The 18,913-nt window shown below is 40.9% G+C and overlaps 2 protein-coding genes across 2 annotated transcripts in view; one reads left to right on the top strand and one right to left on the bottom strand.

Annotated features, from left to right (window-relative positions):
• The first annotated feature begins 740 nt into the window (after window positions 1–740).
• On the top strand, window positions 741–3,387 carry Wmd (serine-threonine kinase receptor-associated protein wmd). The gene is made up of 5 exons (XM_078178293.1): window positions 741–1,048; window positions 1,638–1,936; window positions 2,001–2,230; window positions 2,534–2,670; window positions 2,760–3,387. Exons 1-5 carry the CDS (start codon window positions 934–936, stop codon window positions 2,969–2,971), a joined length of 993 nt encoding a protein of 330 aa, XP_078034419.1. The 5' UTR covers window positions 741–933; the 3' UTR covers window positions 2,972–3,387.
• Window positions 3,269–18,913, bottom strand: part of LOC144468658 (uncharacterized) — a 31,042-nt gene continuing 15,397 nt past the window's right edge. The window contains exons 4-7 of the mRNA XM_078178280.1: window positions 17,389–17,561; window positions 7,679–8,643; window positions 4,656–7,370; window positions 3,269–4,417 (exon numbers count right to left, since the gene is read on the bottom strand). Coding sequence (XP_078034406.1) covers window positions 4,154–4,417; window positions 4,656–7,370; window positions 7,679–8,643; window positions 17,389–17,561 — 4,117 coding nt within the window. The 3' untranslated portion in view covers window positions 3,269–4,153. The remainder of the gene's footprint in view (window positions 4,418–4,655; window positions 7,371–7,678; window positions 8,644–17,388; window positions 17,562–18,913) is intronic.

Below are 18,913 nucleotides of genomic sequence, written 5' to 3'. Positions count from 1 at the left end.
ATAGTATACGATAATCTTATATTCGATTGTTTACATTCGAAAATAAGACTTTTAGCAATTTTATAAATTATGCACTTTACTTTTTTATGCAGTTCACTAACGGCAAAAATGTGCAGAATAAACTTTTTGAGACTTGTTAAGTTAGAATTAAAATACATATTGAAATATATGTATAATTCGTACAACTGAATGCTATGATATATTGTGAAAGTTTATGTAGCTTTACATAATTCTATCATATTATCTATTACAAATTTTATTAATTGTCTTTCATATAAAATAAATTATAATTATATCGAAATAACCTATGAGGACTCTAAAATGATATTATTTTTAGAGTAATTTAAATTATTATAATAAGTATAAACATTCTTCATTATGTCAATATATTTTTGTTTGTTATACTAAAATATTTAAAATTTATATTGACAAGTACAATGAAAATGATTTTGAGGATCGCAATCAATGATCACGATCAATAATCTGCAACTAGTTCTTTTCGCTCATCAGATTGAATCAATGACATTAAATGTTTCGAGATCCTTAAATAATTGGAATACATGCTTAATATGCTATAAACGGAGGAGCAGGAATCGTATTGTTTTTGTGATTCGTCCTCCAAACCGATTGAAGTGAGTTAAGAAAAGTCGTGGAGGCCGCCGCCGCCGCAACCTACACAACCTTCTTCCTGTCTGAACTTGGCCTATAGCGCTCGCTCTTGCTACATTCACGATGTTCAGTGTTGCATCGTGCGTAGATGGTGACGGTTCGTTTAAGAGGAACCTGTTGTTAACGCAAGAGTTTTGTGGTCGCCATTCGCCGGGGGGTTACAGAGAAAATTCCCGAATCAAATTTCTCGTCGTGCCCTAGCCGGGTGTAGGCATGTCAAGGAAAAGCGGGAAAATTTGATCGTCCAGAGACGCGGCTGACACTATGGCAACTTTGAGACAGACACCGCTGACGTGTAGCGGACACACAAGGCCCGTAGTACATCTTGCGTTCTCCGACGTCACGAAATCTGGCTATTACCTGATCTCTGCTTGTAAAGGTAACACCACGTTCAGTTTTTTCCTTTCGTTACAGGACGTCCGAGTTCTTTTGTCCGATATTTGAATGGATTCCTCTTCTTTCGACACACACGATTCTTGATCTCCTTGGCCTAGTTCCCTTCGAACGCCAAGGTTTTTACCGAGCTGCAGGTCTCGAGGTTAGATACCGCATGTTTGGAAAGTTATGGGTTTATTGGAAAGTCATCTAGATATCACCTAACGCGATAATTGTACACTCTTTCCGGATTATGTATTTTTTTTCGTATATTCATATTCGCCTTTCGCTCAACGCTGTTTAACGACATTACATCAAAATGAAATTACTATCGATCTGTTGTTTATGTATAAATTGATGAGTAATCGTTTGTATCGCACTGAAATTCTTCAAGTTGTTATGCTATATCTACCAAATGAAAAAAATCAAAGTTCTCTGCTTCATGCCGACTGCTACTATGATATATATTGTTGAGTAAGCACAATAATGTAAATTGTATATTATTTATTTCGTAGTAATATCGATTTTAATAATTTTTAGAATTTTGAAGAAACTTCATGTTAATAACAGTTTTTTTTTAAATGTATTCGCAGATGGCAAGCCTATGTTACGACAAGGGGATACAGGGGATTGGATTGGAACATTTGAAGGACATAAGGGAGCAGTGTGGGGTGTTGCACTGAACCCCGAGGCTACAAGAGCTGCTTCGGGTGCTGCCGACTTCAATGCTAAAGTCTGGGATGTAATTAAAGGAGATGAAATTTATTCGTTTCAACACAAACACATAGTCAAGTCTGTTAGTTTTAGTACTGATTCCAATTACTTGTGTACCGGATCTAATGAGAAAATTGTACGAATTTATGACCTTAATAAACCAGAAGCAGCGCCACAAGTACGTATCAGCATTTGTATACGACCGATTCTTAATATTCAATCTTAACAAATAATGTTAACAGGTTTTCTTAGGTCACAAAGATTATATAAGGCACGTTACTTTCTTCAACAATAACACTCAATTAATAACTTGTGCCGACGACAAGACGCTAAGAATCTGGGATAGAAATACTGCACAAGAAATCAAGAGGCTAGATTTTCCAGCTATTCCAAGTTCCATGGAAGTATCCAGGGATGGAACTACAATCACAACTACTCACGCCAATGTAGTCACCTTCTGGAATAGTAAAGAGTATGTTAATTTTATTTTATGTACACACATATAACTATACTATACAAAAAATAGTAATGCTATCAAGGTAGCTAGATTATGTATAGCATTTCTATGCTTTTCTTAAATGCTACAAATTAATATTCTCCTTGTGTACTTTTAAATCAGCTTCAATACTTCTTAGTTAACCTCTTCAACCGTTCAACATTTCCTGGTGTTGAACTTTACATTTTAATGCGACTTTGTTCATTCTTTTAAGAATTCATATGTTTCAACACTATTTATAGAATACTCTCTAACATCTAAATGAAATTTTTTATTCAGTTTGTCCAAATTGCGGGCGTACGTTGTACCTACTCAAATGAATAGCGCCAGCCTACATCCAGATCACAGTATTTTTGTATGCGGTGGAGAAGACCTGAAAATGTACAAGTTTGACTATAGTACTGGGATAGAGATTGGTAAGATTTGAATCTTTGTAAAATTCAAAATATGCGTAATGTCTTTATCAACATTTACTATATATATAAATATTTAAAAAATGTTTTAGAATCATTCAAAGGACATTTTGGGCCAGTACACTGTGTTCGTTTCTCACCGGATGGCGAGTTGTATGCTAGTGGCTCCGAAGATGGTACTCTCAGATTATGGCAGACAACTGTTGGCAAAACCTATGGTCTGTGGCGATATACAGAACAAGCACCTGTAATAGCAGAGACTGCTGCCGTGGTTAATAACAAAAAAGAAGTTTCTGCCAGTTAAAAACAAGACGATTCATGACTAGTGTAGTAAGAAATACATACACATATATATATGTGTATACAGTGAAACAGGACAGTAAGGGAAGAATCTCGAAATTTTACTAGCTAGCGATTGTCATACCCTTTGTAAATACGAGGGATCTCGGTAAAATAAGCTCCACTCCGAATTAGGTTGTTGCTGTTACACGTGATACTTCCAAGAAGATTTCAATAAAAAATGGGCCAAACTTCATATGGTAGTTTGATAGGAGAGACATGGGAGTGTGGGACATGCCATTCACTATTTATTACAAAGAGGGAAGAAGAAACAATTAACATTTATTACCATTATACATGTCCATTATTATAACTACAAAATTAGATAAAGGTGTAACGAGAGAAAGAAAAACAAACTCGCAATGGAAGTTTTGTGTTCGCATTTGTTATTTTGCAATAATAATTACTATACAAGTATAAAAATGTTCTGTTTGATACACTTTTAGTGCATTTCCCTGAAAACACACATATCACTCATCCGATCTATATAATATAATATTCACATTTCATCCAATTAACAACGTCACGGTATTCCCGAACACGGTGACAATTTGTTGTAGTCCTCTTTGTCTCTGCACAACAAGTACGTACTACGAGATCACTGCACGAATTTTCCTTCAGCCTAGCAATGACATCTTCTGCATCGTCGATAGTGAACAAGAAAAGATATATCTGCACGCTACTTCCAGTTCCTGGCTGCTACATTATCATCTTTCAGATATAGAAAACAATATAACCGAAAGACAAAAGAAGGTAACAGTGCCAGGATATTGTTTTCTCTCACTGCGCACATATGCATCGTCTACTTACTATCTTATGTTTCCGAGAGTACGCGGTTTCCTCGACAAATTGAATTTCCCTTACAGATAATACAAGTAATCCTACATAATTAACACAACAAACAGGTAAAACGTGAGAGGTATATCTTACAAAAAGAAATAATGGAACACAATGTACTCGTCGATTTTAAAACTCACGCGCGCGATAGTGGTAGTCTTCGGAAACGCAACGTCATCACGTGTGTCCGTCAGTTCAATGATTACAAAACTGAGCATATCACCACCGTTGTGCAGCTTTTCTCGAAGGAAGACAGTGTGTCTCTCGTACGCGATAGTTAATAAGCAATATTGACAAATATCCTCTTCGTTCAACCTATGAACTGCGAGAGATCCGGCAGCTTGAAACCGTTGAAGGAAATCGGCGTTGGCGCGCTCCTCAGGCTGTTTCTGTGGCCCGTAAAGCCAGGAAAACTGCTCGGTGTTGTAAACTGCTGGAGTCTCGATGTAGCCTCAGTGGCGGCCAAAACGAAGCCACACTGTGCCGTGCAAACGTCATCGCGCAAAATGGCTTCCCTGGATGCTTCGCGGAGTAGCTGATTGCAATCCGTGATCCTCAAAGAAGCACATTGGGTCTGAACAAAAAAAAAAATGTAGAATTATACCTTCCATTTTTGAAATTCGTTTTTTTCATAAATTCAAAGATTTTCAAGAACTCCTGAAAATTCAAAGTTAACATGAAAACATGTTGACGACCATGATAATGTACATTCATCGTGATATTGGTTGTTCTGATCTTATCCTGAGAGAATTCTTACAATATTACCGCTGGAATTAGGCTGAAGCCAAAAACTTCACGGGATAAGTACTTACGCCTTCGGCCGTGCAGACGCAGCTGGTGCACGGTGTGGGGAAACCAGACTCTCCCAAGGCGACGTTTCTGCCTCCTATTTGGCATCCGTGCCTGGTCTCTCTCCAAGCGGACAGGTCCATGTGTGGCATCGAGCTGCAGGGTACACGTGGGTTCAGAAAGTTGCTCGGCAAGTCGAACGCCGCTCTCTGCATTTCATTGTGCTCGTCCATGTTCTCGCACATTACTTTCGACAAAGTGACTTTACGCAGCTCTGCCAGTTGGGGCTCGGTGAACCGGATGTTTGGATCGTCCGTCTCGTACCAGAACCGATCGCATTTTCTAGACTGCCTGAACTGTATGGCTATGATGCAGGCAAAAGTGGGCCCGACCAAGCCACCTTGAAGAGGTCTCTCGCTCATTCCACCCGGAAACAGGTCGATGTCGTCTACGGAAGCGTAGATGCGCTTCATGCGAGCGATCACTTCCGGCGCCATCTCTCTGGACAAATCTTCGAACGTGGTGGCTCTCTTCAAGTTGCATAGCGCTCTATAATTGTTGTAAGACGGTATCCCGTGGTCCCTGGCGCGGTGGATGTTCAGAGCGATCAAGTCGATGCCTGAATAGGGGATGCCCTTGATTTCGAATAGGTGATTGGTCACTTCTCCGGTTATGAACTGGTCCAAGGTCTCCATTGGGGTTGCTATCAATCCCCGGATCATCTCGTCGATCATGCTTTGCCGGTAGATCGCGTCAGGGTCGAAGAATCCATCTCGCAACAAGATAGCCGGTTCCACGTTTTGATAACTGCGATCCATTCGCGGCAGATGCGGTCGCAGTAGCGAGTGTCCGATTCTGTAGGCTGCGGTGGCGAATTCAGTGAGGACGCTGGGATTACAAGTGGGAGAATACTCCTTATAATAGCCCTGTGGTAAGAGCTTCAGACCGTAGAGGGTGACAGCGTTCCAACCAAGAATCCTGGGCAGGAATTCGTTGTAGGTGATATGCTGCAGCATACCGCTGATGATGCGACGAGACTGCTGGAACAGTTTCTCCCCATCCCAGTGTGGGTTTACTTGTCTCAGCAAGTCGACGATTCGATTATGTTCGCGTACCCACAGCGTATGCATGACCGTTAACGCCGGTTGCTCCGATGCTCGGCCGTCACCGCCGATGAAACAGAAGCCAGACTTCGCTTTGCACTCGGGATGGGTCGCCGATTGCGGAAGGAGGTCCTTCGCGTTGCGATGAGGACTCTGGGTGATGTTCATACGACCGTTGAAACCTCGGAGGACATTACAGATGCAAGTATTTTCACCGTAGACCACGGAAGCGTCCAGGAAGCCGGTATTCTGGTTGATCTGCTCGCGAGGACCCAGATGCTGTTGCCCTGGCAACGACCTCATCGACGGGAAACACATTCTCGCGCCGGAAGTCACGTTTACCGTAGGGTAATAGTGATCGCCAGGTGGGACAGGGAAGGGACTACACTCGGGATGGACGGTACGGGGAGAGTCACAAGGACGACAGCTAGGTATGGACTCGGCGAAGCCCTTATGGATTGGCGTCATGGTAAGGTCATGGTCCAAAAACTGTGCAAACTGCATCACCATCAACGTATACCGGTTATGGAGATTTGAAATGTCGGGATGTATCACAGTAGAGATCACTCTGGGATTAGGCAGCGGCGCTCCGGTGACCGACGTTGCCCTCGGCTTTGACACGCCGTCTTCGTAGACCGGGGGTAGCAATCTGGCGAAGGTCGTCAGCGATTTCGCGAGATTGGGATTGCGGAGATTGTTGCAGTGTCCCGAAAGGGTTCTGTAAGGCGTCGTTGGATCGCATGGACTGTCATCCACTGGACACTCGACCTCCTCATGATTCGTTGGTTTGTTCTGGGAGAGGAACCCTGTTATGTCCACGTTCTGCAGCAGGTCCGAGAAGTCGTTGTTGGGGAAGCCAAGAACATTGTCGGTGCTATCGAACACCTGCCGCTTCCTGCGTCTCAATCCATGCACACCGTTTAAAAGTTCGTTGGTAGCCAGCTCGTATATGATGGATTGATTGGCCAACAATAGAGCGTCTCTATTAGCCTTAGAGAAGCTGGCGGCTGTCCCAGCTGGCGATTTCGGGTCTGCTATCCTCTGTTGCAACCACGAATTGTACTCCAATTGTTTTCTCTTGATCAGGCTAGCCTCCGCCTTCTTCACTGCCGCCGCTATCAAACTGGGATTAAGATCGGAGAAGAATTCAGACGTTGCGGATACACCCTTATCCAGGACGGATTGCTCCGGCAGGGATTGCTCCGGTAGGGATTGCTCCGGTAGAGGGTCTTCTCTCCAAGGCGTCACATCGAGCACGCTCAGCTGATCGCAGTTTATTCTAGCATTTAGATACGAGTCTTGTTGAATGAACGCCTTCGGCTGCATCTTTTGGATGTCCGTGTTCGTGCAGAGGATGCCCGCTAGAGAAACCTTCCGAATTTCGGAGAGCTGCGCCGCGCTCAGACTCGAAGGTGGCAGATCGTTTTCAAACCAAAACCGGTCCGAGTTCCTAAGCTTCATGAACTGTCGCTTCAAAAGACATTCAAACGTCGGGCCAACCACTGCGCCTCTCGCTGGAATCTCCAAAATTCCACCCAGCAGCAGGTCTACGTCTTCTACGTCGGAGTAAATGGATTGTAACAGCTTCGCGTGCATCGGGTGCATGAACCGTTCCAGGTCACTGAAGTTACGAACCTGCAAAATTGAATCATTCATGTAATCAATCTCATTCATAAATTCTCCCACTTTTCCTAACACTCTCTCTAGGATCCTCTAGCAATTTCCATCGTTCTTTAAAAAAAAATTCACCATATATTCTGTCACCTAGTAGCTTAATTAATTCCATCCACTTTTGTTTCTTTCTAGGATCTTCTAGCAATCATCATTGGCTAGTTCAAAAAATTCCCCTTAGATACCAGCAAAGCGGTAACAGGTCCGCTAAAATAGGCTCTTATCTCCACCCCGCCTTACGTCAGGAAACATCAAAGATCCTGAGTACCTACCGTAACATTGTGTCCAGAGCAATCGGAGACGAAGTGTACGTATCCAGGGAGACCATGATCGCGGCCCATGTGAACGTAACGAACGTTGGTGTCCAGACTAGGTTCAAAAGTGGATCGATCGAGATCGAGGCTGATGCGATTGGCCGACGCGGCCACGTGGTCCTCCAAGCATGTGGCGTCGTTGTACCCGTGTCTGCGCAGGGACGTGAGAGCGCGAAGCGCTGCTAACGCGACTGCATCATACGTCCCGCCTACGTTCGCGGACGAGTAACCACCGTAGAATCCGCTCGGGACGGGCATCAGCTCGGGGTCAGTCCGAGCACTCTCCCCGAGGATGCTCGGCAGGTACTCGTTCAAGGTAACGTGCTGAATCTGAGCGACGACGATCCTGCGAGCTTCGAGGAATAGCTTCGCGTCGTCCCAGTGCGGGTTTGCCTCGGCCAACCTCTCCGCTATCCGATTGTGCTCGTTCAAGAAAGCGCCGTAGATCGTGCCAAGGGCTCTCTCCTCGGTATTGTTGCAGATCTCGCAAATGGACACGTCCACCTTTCCCCGGGTGTAGGTTCTCAGCCGGTGCAGTTCCTCGTCCGTGGATCCGTACATATGAGAACCGTCCAAATACGCGGACGCGCCGTTCATCTGCTCCCTGCCCTCAAAGTTACAGTTGTGCACGCTCAAGCTGGGCACCGATCGCCAGTAACTCGTGCATCCGCCTTGCTCGTCGCGGATCTCGTAGCACTCAGCGTGTTTTCCTTTATTAGAACAGCACAGGGTCGACTGACCTTCCGGATGCACCGTGATCGCTATGTCCTGGAGGATGAACGAGGTCCACACCCCGCAAAAACTGGTTAGCCCTTCGTGAGCTTCCGGCATCAACTGGAGATGATTTATCAGCGTCGAGACCGCCTTTGCCGGAGAAGGCAGCGCGTGATTCCGCCTCATCGATTGTCGTGGAGACGCGACACCTACGGATTAAACGCAATTTCAACGTTCGGCAAATTAGTATTGAAAAAATATTAGCATTGCTGCGAGTAGAAGGTAGCACTACTTTCAACTAACTTGGATGAAATAAGTAGAACCAAGTGAAATTAAGTACTATTAGGTTGTCAAGTATGAAATGGAGCAAAGTTCATGTTATTTATTTCAATTGCACATAACCTCGTTTTGCCGCCGTATTTAGGCGTAATTTGTTTTTCGTGTGTAAGTTACATCTTTGCCTCTTTCTAACGCATGTTCCAGTTTGAAAAAATTTGCAATTTGTCTTTGTATAGGCGATTAAGTGAGACGATGGAAATCAACAAAATTCGTGTGTCGATGAAGTATGAGTTCCACCGTGGAGACCTAACACGACAGGCAGTCGCCAATATCAATAGTGTGTTCGGCATTCAAGTGGCTACAAACGCGACTGTAGCCCGTTGCTTTAAGAAATTTCGTTCGAGAGATTTCGACCTGTCTAATGAACCACGTGGTCGACCCAAGACAGGTGAATAATGACGTCCTGAAGCCACTGTGGAAGCGAATTCCAGCCAAAGTGCACGTGAATTATCATTAAGGTACAATGTATCAAAGCAAACAATCTTGATTCATTCGGCACAAATGGGTAAAGTGAAAAAACTGGACAAGTGGATACCGCATGAATTGACTGATGCACAGAAGGAACGAAGACTCGACGTATGTCTTTCTCTTCTTTCTCGCAACAAAGCCGAACCATTTCTCAATCAAATCGTTGCGTGCGATAAAAAATAGATCATGTGTGATAATCGTAAGCGTTCAACGCAATGGTTGGACAACGAGGAACCATCAAAACACTGTCCGAAACGAGACATTTTCCAGAAGAAGCTGATGGTCACTTGTTTGGTGGTCTGGTTCAGGTGTCATCCACCACAGCTTCATGGAACCTGGCCAATCGATCACGGCGGATGTCTACTGTTATCAACTAGACGAAATAATGGAAAATCTTGCGATTAAACAGCCAAAATTAGTTAATCGGATGACTCGAATTCTCCTGCGCGACAACGCTCGACCACATGCCGCACGAATGACCATGTCAAAGCTACAGGAGATGAAGTTGGAAACTCTCCGTCACCCACCGTACTCGCCAGACCTTGCTCCTACTGACTATCATTTCTTTCAAAATTTAAACAACTCTTTATCTGAAAAAAATTCAATTCCGCACAGGTTGTCAAAATGGCGTTTCAAGAGGTCATCGACTCCCGTGATCCAGGCTTCTACAGCAAAGGAATAAATGAGTTACCTCTAAAATGGCAAAAGTGTATCGATAATATGGGTGCGTACTTTGATTAAAAATAAGAAGTTTTTATTGGAAAAAAAATCGAATTCAATTACATGCATTTTTGGCTCCATTTCATACTTGACAACCTAATACTTTAATTCTGTTGGAAATCCGTAATCGTTCATAAACATTTACGCTAAACACGAAACCAACATCTTTCTTCTTGTTTCAGCTGGTGCAACCTATATGTAATCCTCACGGTCATGATTTCACGTACATTACATTTACATAGAAATCTAATCAATTCAGTTTTCTCTTTCTGGATGTGACTGTTACGCACGCTGAAAAATTATATAACTAAGTCGAATCTTCATTTATTTCTAGAAAATAATCAAACCAGCATGTTCGATTCTATTTTTTTGCTTACGCGGAAATTCGCAAAATTAGAAGAATAGACTTTGAATATACGCAAAGTCTATGAATTATATTTATGTTCTGTGTCTCTATTTCCTTGAAATATAAAATTTCTTCAAATCAACTATTTTGAAATTGATATTGTCGCTACAACGAGATAACATAATAGTTGAATTGTACGGAAATTGTTTTACGACCGATAAAAGTATGCCAGTTAAATTTATGACAAAATAAAAGTTGGACGAAAATGTTAAACATAATGTATTTTACAGCAGCGATAAATGAATAAGGAATATTTTTTTAAAATGATTTAAGGAATGAAATGCCGTCTAATAAAAGAATTATGGCGTTGAAAGCAATAACGTGCGTTGCAAACATATTCGCGACGGCGATACCGTCCGCTCATAAAATTAATGGCAAGTCTGAATGGTCATGACGAAACGCTTTCGATTTCTAATAAGCGTTATTTGGTTTCAATGTCGAACATAATCGAGAGGTGAATACTCGGCGGTGGCGGCGGCCTAGAAAGTCCCGATGAATTTCGCTGTCTGCGACATCGTCGTGAATCCGACTGTACATCGTTACGAAGTGAAATAATCGCGCGCGTTCGAAATAGAAAGTACTTTTATACGGTTTATTTCGCGAGATAACTCCGAGCCAAATAACATTCTTTGCTATCGGATCTCGATCTGGGAGCGTTTCAGCCGACGTACATTCTAATTCAAAACGCACAATGTAGAAAGAAAAATTGCATTCGTGTAAAAAGGATAGACCCTACCGTAGAAAATAGAAGAAGAAAGAATATTGGGAAGCGAAGTGAGAAGCAAATTCTTTCACTTTTACACTGTTCTACAAATCAAATTCTCAGATAATAGTTTACCCATTTCCGATTTATCTTAATCTATGCTTTCGTATTTTAACATTACTATGTACACAAATAAATAAAATATTTCATCCAATCGAATTGAAATTGAAACCGTTAAGTTGTCGATCACATTTTCGACATTCTTACGTTTTGAAATATCAGCACAATCAAATAATTATTCAGTATCACAAAGTCGAAACTAATGAAACTATTAAAATTAATTAACAATGAATATTAAAATCAGAAGATAAGAAACAGAAGCGAAGCACCTTCCAGGCGGAAGACCTCTAACGATTTAAGAGAAAGTACGCGCAGTATAAATTGTCAAATGTTGGCCGTAAAAGTGTATAAATGTTGGTGCACAAACATAATTGAAATAATTCAAAAGTGGTCTAGAAAATCACGCGCATTCGTTTAGGGAACTGAAGAACTTGGAACGCATATTTTCGTTCGATGAAATCGGTGATTAGTGAAAAATGATTCGAGCAACAGATTCGATGCTAGAATGCATGCTCAAAAATTACCTAATTCATCCGAAATTCGACTGCGAGCTGAAACATGCAAGTTTCTCCGATCAGAGGACGAAAGTTAGGGGATCAGGTCAGCGAAAGTCGCTGAATCGCCAATCACGTTGCAGAAACCGAACCGCGGAGCACCGAGGACGAGCAGGCAGGACCAGGCCGCGAAATTCTGTGTCACGGTTACGTGCCGCTGTCCGTATTCGATGAATCTCACGGCGAAGTAGGCTGACGATCATCAACCTTCCTACGCGAGGGATCATCATCATCATCTCTCGGCACGAAGTCCGATCCGCCCAGGCCTTGGTGCTCACGGATCTACGAGCTCTCCTACTCGATCTCGCGAAAACATCAAGGCGATAATGAAACAGAATCGAATACTTTGGAAAGTAATTTAACGAGGACCGACCTTATCCCTCATTAAGGTAATCGACAACCATGGGGACGCTTGACATTTCAATATTATCATAAAGGTGAAAAAGTTGACGAAGATTTCACGCGTTCGTAAACAAGAATCGTCCGCTTCAAACGTTTTTATGTAACTTTAGATTAACCAGTTAACTGTGATTGACGAGTATACTCGTCATGGAGAAGTGGCAAAATTTCGTGAATCGACGAGTATACTCGTCATGCGTATCAATCAGTGACCATTAGCTATTTAAATTGCAATTTTTGAGAAAAACAAAACATATTCTCAAATTTCAAGATGTTTAGAATATTTTGAGGCTATGCCGGAATAAAACAAACAAATAGAAAATATAAACATTTTGAGATGATGTCATGCGTCCCCGTATGCATTGGTTGAAAAAGTTTACCAGTTCGCATAATGAATTTATTTATGTGCAGTGATAACGTTTTTTAGATGTTAACCTAAAAGGAGCAAAAACGAAAGTCAAAAAGTGGATTTATAAACTAGAAAGCTAACTCGTGAGGAGAGCAGCAACTTTAACTTTTCGGTGATCTTGATCTTCATCTTGCTGTATCAAACCCCAAAAAATGTGTGTCAGTGCATATCTTACCAAGTGTCGGCGGTTTTTATCAAATAAGTACAGTGCGACGTAAGAATTTCAGGTGCGTAAATATTATTTTTATAAAATAAACCCATCTTTTGGGTTCTTGCCTTTTATAAAATAAACCCATCTTGTAGCTCGATTCTGGCGACACAAAACTGGGCGCACTTTTAAATGAAGGTCCCACAGATAACTGGTTAAGTCACTCGAAAAGTCATTTTTCTACCATTCCGCTTTTGCATTATTATTTTATGTTTCCAGAATCTTTCGATCGCGTAGCAGCATATTGAAAGTTCGTGCGTTTGCCTCTCATTCGCCACTGTTTTTCATTAACAACTCATAGACAGATATGAAAGGGATATATATTAGGTGGCAAGCACTTAATTCGCTTTGTAACCTACGTGAATTAGTAATTCTGTTAACACTTTACCGGCCGGTTGTTCGGTTGTAAACATTTGCGTCATTACGGAGTAACTAAATGTATTAACATTGTTTTATTTCGATAACATTAGCGTCATTAGAGAATATTGATTTTATTTTCATTTTATTCTGCGCGAATTATATATATGGTGTTTAAAAAATTATACGATTATATTGGAGCTTACAGAGATGCGACGCATAGATGATAAATTATTGGCTGCCATGGTGAAAAGCCAATTTATAGGTTACTGGCCGTTAAAGTGTTCAGATTAAAATAATGCTGCATTAATAATGAATTACTCAATGCGTTTCGAGATATATTTTTAGCGTTTTACACGTGTATTTCTTTTTACGAATCTCGCGAAGAATTATTGGCGAATGTATAAATACCACGATAATAACTTTGGGTTGTTTATGGCTTTTTGTGAAGCAACCAGTTGAGTTTGAAGTCAGAAAAACGTAAAAATATTTAAATATTCGAAAGCTGGTTAGTTCTTCTTTAAACAATGTCCGGCAAATATTCCCGGCGTATTTTGGATCGTGCGACCCACTGGAGTAGCTTTCTTCGTTCTTTTCACTTTCATATTTTCGTTGGGATTTTTTCCCCTCGGGAGAAGAGCTGACAGAAGTCTTTCGTGTTCTTTCTCTCTCTCTATCCTTCTTTCTTTCTCTTTCTCTCTCTCTCTCTCTCTATCCTTCTTTCTTTCTCTTTCTGTCCCTCTTTCTCTCACTTTTCACAAGTTTCTTCCACGAAGCGACTCAATTTTAATTTTTAATTTACGCTGACCTATACACGTATTTGTTCGTCTTTGATCCGAAGCGTGTCGGTGAGCAACGCGTCCTTAGGCTATTCTCTAGATCGAACATTTTCTCCTTTTCTCATTCGGTATTAGTATATCGTACCAAGGCAATTGCGAAGTATGCTGTTGCACAGAAAAAGAACGATACCAGCGAAACGAAGAATTGAAATCGATTGATTTTAAGAATCATCAACGTAAAAGGTCTAAGTTTGAGATTATTCTATGTATTCTGAAATATTTAGAGTGATCAATATGTTTAACACGGTGTGAACCACCGATGGTTCGCTTTGAAAAACAGAAATTATAGAATACCTAACCTTAAAACAATAAAAGTATTTTACTTACATGTAATATATACATATATGCTATACGTATACATGTATTTTATTTGTATATATATTTCACAAATAAAGTTTTATAAATAGTTTTAAAATAAGTTTTATAATCTCGAGCCCCCCCCCTCCAACTTACGGACTAATGATATTAATAGACAAAAATGCACCGGGTTGAACGTGTTAAAAGAGGTATTTTACTATATACGTTTAGACATAAAGAATATAAAAAACTGCAATTTGCCACGTATATATAATTACAATTGATTCTGATTTTTCTTCTTTAAATAATAAATATTCGAAACATTATGTGTCATACGTTTCACAATTGCAATTCACAGTGACAGTATACTTTCATGCTTTGAACGCTGCTACAGTTAGGAAACCTATACTATTTTTCTGCGTCAAAGGATTTGAATTGCTTTGGATATCCATGAAGCTCGTTACTCGAATTAAATCGTCATTTCAAATGAAACTTACATTTCTGATAATTCATCGATAAATACCGAATCTCTGGCAACAGAATTATTTCTGAACAGATGGAGTGGTTTTTCAGAATGTAGGTCGCAAATCTTTTTCTCGATGAGAAACACTTGCACCACTTGTTTGAATTTCAAAGGGACAGGGATCCAGTTCTACCCCGTTTCTGGCAAGGATTCACCGGGATGAAAAATTTTGCGGCTGAACCATTTCACGAGGTGGTAATGAGAGAAGTTGATTCGAAAATGTGCGGAAATTGTTGATGTATTAGGAGTATAAATAAGTTTCCGCCGTTTTTTGTGCATTTATTGTGAAAGAACGGTACCTAATGCTTTATTCGAAGTATCGCTAGCGACTAGTATCTCCATGTGGTGTGATGTGTTGCTCAAACAGGCCATGCACCATCAATCGAAACAGGTGGTAATCAGAAGGAGCAATGTCTGGTGAATACAGCGGGTGGGGTGAAACTTCTCAATTGAATGTTTCCAGGTAGGTTTTTACCGGCGCCGCAACATGTGGACGAGCATTATCATGCAGAAGAATAACTTTGCGTGTCTGGAGTAGTAGTGGGCACGTTTTTCCTTGAGTACTCGGCTCAATCTCATCAATTGTGTTCGGTAGAGAGCCCCAGTAATGGTTTCGTTCGGTTTGAGCAATTCATAATACACGACACCAAGCTGATCCCACCAAATACACAACATGAGCCTTTTTCCATGAATGTTCGGCTTGGCTATCGATGTTGAAGCATGGCCAGGTGGTTCCCATGATTTCTTCTTCTTTAGGTTATCATAGTGGATCCATTTTTCATCACTAGTGACTATGCGATGCAAAAAACCCTTTCGTTTATGCCTGGCAAGCAGCATTTCACATGTGAAAAATTGGCGTTCAACGTTTCTCGGCTTCAATTCATATGGAAATCAGTTTTCTCATTTCTAAATCATTCTCAATGATTTTAAGCAATGTGAAATTGCTGGTTGAGTCACTCCTAACGTAAGTGCAAGTGCTTCTTGCGTTTGGCATGAATCTTTATCTAATAATGTTTCCAATTCCGCGTCTTCGTACACTTTCGGCTTTACTCTACGTTCTTTGTCTTGGACGTCAAATCCACCGTTCTTAAACTTGTGAAACCACTCACGGCAATTTCTCTCACTTAAGGCAGCCTCGCCATATGCTTCTACAAGCAATCGATGCGCTTCGGCTGCAGATTTCTTCAAATTAAAGAAGTAAATCAAAAGCTCACGCAAATGACGCTTATTCGGCTCAAAACTCGACATTTCCGCAGGAAAAAAGATATATGATGCTGATACAAAATCGCTAATATTTTAAGGTTATGTTGTTGCCAGATGTCCAACCTTACGATATAACGTTTTACAACAGACAATTTCAACCATATTTGACTTCATTATTAAGAATTTATTAACAACAATAAAAATGTGATCAGAGGTGAAAGAAATGGTGGACCAAGGGGTCGAGCATTCGATTAAATAATTCTTTTCTTTTTCTTCTAAGAAATTACTGCAATCGTAAAAGCAAGCATTGAAGCTTTGATGAAAATGGTATGACGAGGTATCGATCTGAGAATAATATGTTATTTCGTTATTTAAAAACTGATGGTTCCGGATGCTGCTCTGATTTCTGCGATAATTGAACGGAAACCGCGTAAACGGTAGCGCCGCAATTGAAAGAGTGTTAATGCGAGCGGTATTAATGAATCGCGCGGTAGGCTAATGGTATACAGGAAACATTGTTTTATCGTGCATTTCTCCTGCCCCTCCCCACCCTCTTTCCCCCCAGGAAGGATCGTTCCGCTTTAGCGAGGAGAGCTCGCGTAACGCCGACGCAGGCGACGGAATCGCAGGTGGAATTGTTTATTATTCGCTCGGGCCTATGGCGCAACCGATGGACTCTCTATTTCGTTGGATTGGCGAGGGCCCCTTGTCATGCTAATCCGTCGTTTCTAATCCCCGCGCGAGCGTGCCAACGCTCGTCGAAATGGATCACGGAGCCGTTCGCGTGCGAGGTTCGTTCCAATTTTCACTTTCTATTCTTCGTGATGAGGATCAGGAACCGGCAGACCGCCTATGGAGCACCTGGTCTAAGTACGCGCACCTTTCGCACACCTTTCGCAAACCTTTCCTGCACAATTTCTAATCTTTCACTGTAATTAACCGATCGAGAACAGCATACATAGCCCCGGGATCCATTCGAAGCTAACGTCGCAGGACAAATCCAAAGACTGGGCTGGGTTCTAACTTAACTCTTTGGGGCACGGTGGAATTAAAATTGTCCCACCTTTTTGATGTATTTCACATTATTGTTTGTTTTATTCCGGCATAGCCTCAAAATATTCTAAACATCTTGAAATTTGAGAATGTTTTGTTTTTTTCAAAAATTGCAATTCAAATAGCTAATGGTCACCGATTTATACGCATGACGAGTATACTCGTCAATACACAAAATTTTGCCACTTCTCCATGACGAGTATACTCGTCAATCACAGTTAACTGATTAAAATTCCGACATTTCATATGCACCAACCTAATAGTTCGGCAAACTTTGGTAAAATACGATCGACGAATCGCTTGTCGTGGCCGACGAGCAGATTGAAAGACGGAAAATAAATAACTGGAGAAATTACCGTCCGAATAGGCCGGCGGCAGCGCCTTCAAGAAAGGAGCACCTCGAGCACCCCAGACCGGATGTCGGACGTTGTTGCAAGCCCCGGAAGGCGTTCTGTACTTGCTCGGCGGGCAGGGTCGGTCCGGTTTGATTCTGCAAGGAGCATCGCCAGACTCTGGCTTATCCTGAAACCTGGAACACCAAACGAGACTCGCATAAAGCGGTTTCCATCTAGAAAAGAACTTTCCAAGTGAAATGACCCAAATGCATCGACACTTTTTTCCCTTTTCCTTCTTCTCTTGAACGACGGCGACGCGTCGTATCTATAAGCAACGGAAACTAGTCTTCATATGTGCTACGTCGAGTTTCACTATCACTTCAGCCTCACTATGTTTCCAGTCTATTTAGCGCCATGAATTAAACATTAGGCTCTGCCTTAGTAGGAAATGAAAAGGAAATTATTTAATAAACCAGTCGGAACTGATTCAATTCAAATTTATAGTTCCGGCCGAAATAACGTTGCGAAATGATAGTAACGAATGCTAATAGAGATCGATTACTACTTATTTGTATTGCAGTTTCATTCAAGTTCATTGGACTGCAATACTTAGCGCGAAATATACATTTTTCATGACGACCGTTACATCTAATAATTATGATAACTTTAAAATAGTATAACAATTTTTCTAAAGTATGGTATTGTTACTGATTTTGATTTCGTTTAATTAATATCAGAAATGTGCAAACATCTGTTTTAGTCATATTTTCCGGCTGGAGTCTTCTTCTTCCGAGAAAAAATTACGAGCAGCGCGCAATCTGCTTTCGAATAGACTGCGTTTTCGTGAAAAATTGATTGGTTCATACGATGGAAATTCAGTTAATAGAAACCATGTTTACGCAAGCTCGCTATACATGCAGTTTTTGTATGTTTTATGATAAGTGGAGTTGCAAGACAGTTTGAAACTCATCGCGTGTTCTACATTGCAAGTAGATTCTAAAAGCCCGACTCTGTCGGCTACTTAAGTGCTAATGGTTGCTTTTACGCGCGTCTTAAAAGAATGGATCCATTGCTTCGTGTATTTTCATTTTTACAGCTTTGTTTTCAATGCTCGAAACATATAGATCGCCTCTCTTATAAAAAATGAAGACTTCTTAAAGTAACAATTTTTTATTTAAAAAAAAAAACAGTATCAAACGAGGACCTCGATATAATTGCTGGACCAATCATTTAAACTTACAAAAAATGATTCCATATTCATTTAACACAAGTTTAACTGTTCATAATCATAATAAAAACAATTTCAAATTAGCTCATAACTATGTTTTTTGTGAGTTATAACTGAACATAAAAATGATAGAAATTTAACTGTATTTGTGAATGACACAACAACGAAGCGTATCAATCATTTATGGTCACGATAATGTTTCCTGAAATTAAATTTATATTTCTTTAAATATAAAATTCCTTTTTCTTCTAAGAAATTAGAGGGATCGAAAAAAATTCTAGTCATAGCAAACATAATTTTTAATTTCGACAATAGAAT

Source organism: Augochlora pura, chromosome 1, assembly GCF_028453695.1.
Source record: "Augochlora pura isolate Apur16 chromosome 1, APUR_v2.2.1, whole genome shotgun sequence".
Lineage (NCBI taxonomy): Eukaryota > Metazoa > Arthropoda > Insecta > Hymenoptera > Halictidae > Augochlora > Augochlora pura.
This window is presented reverse-complemented; position numbering and strand designations above follow the sequence as displayed.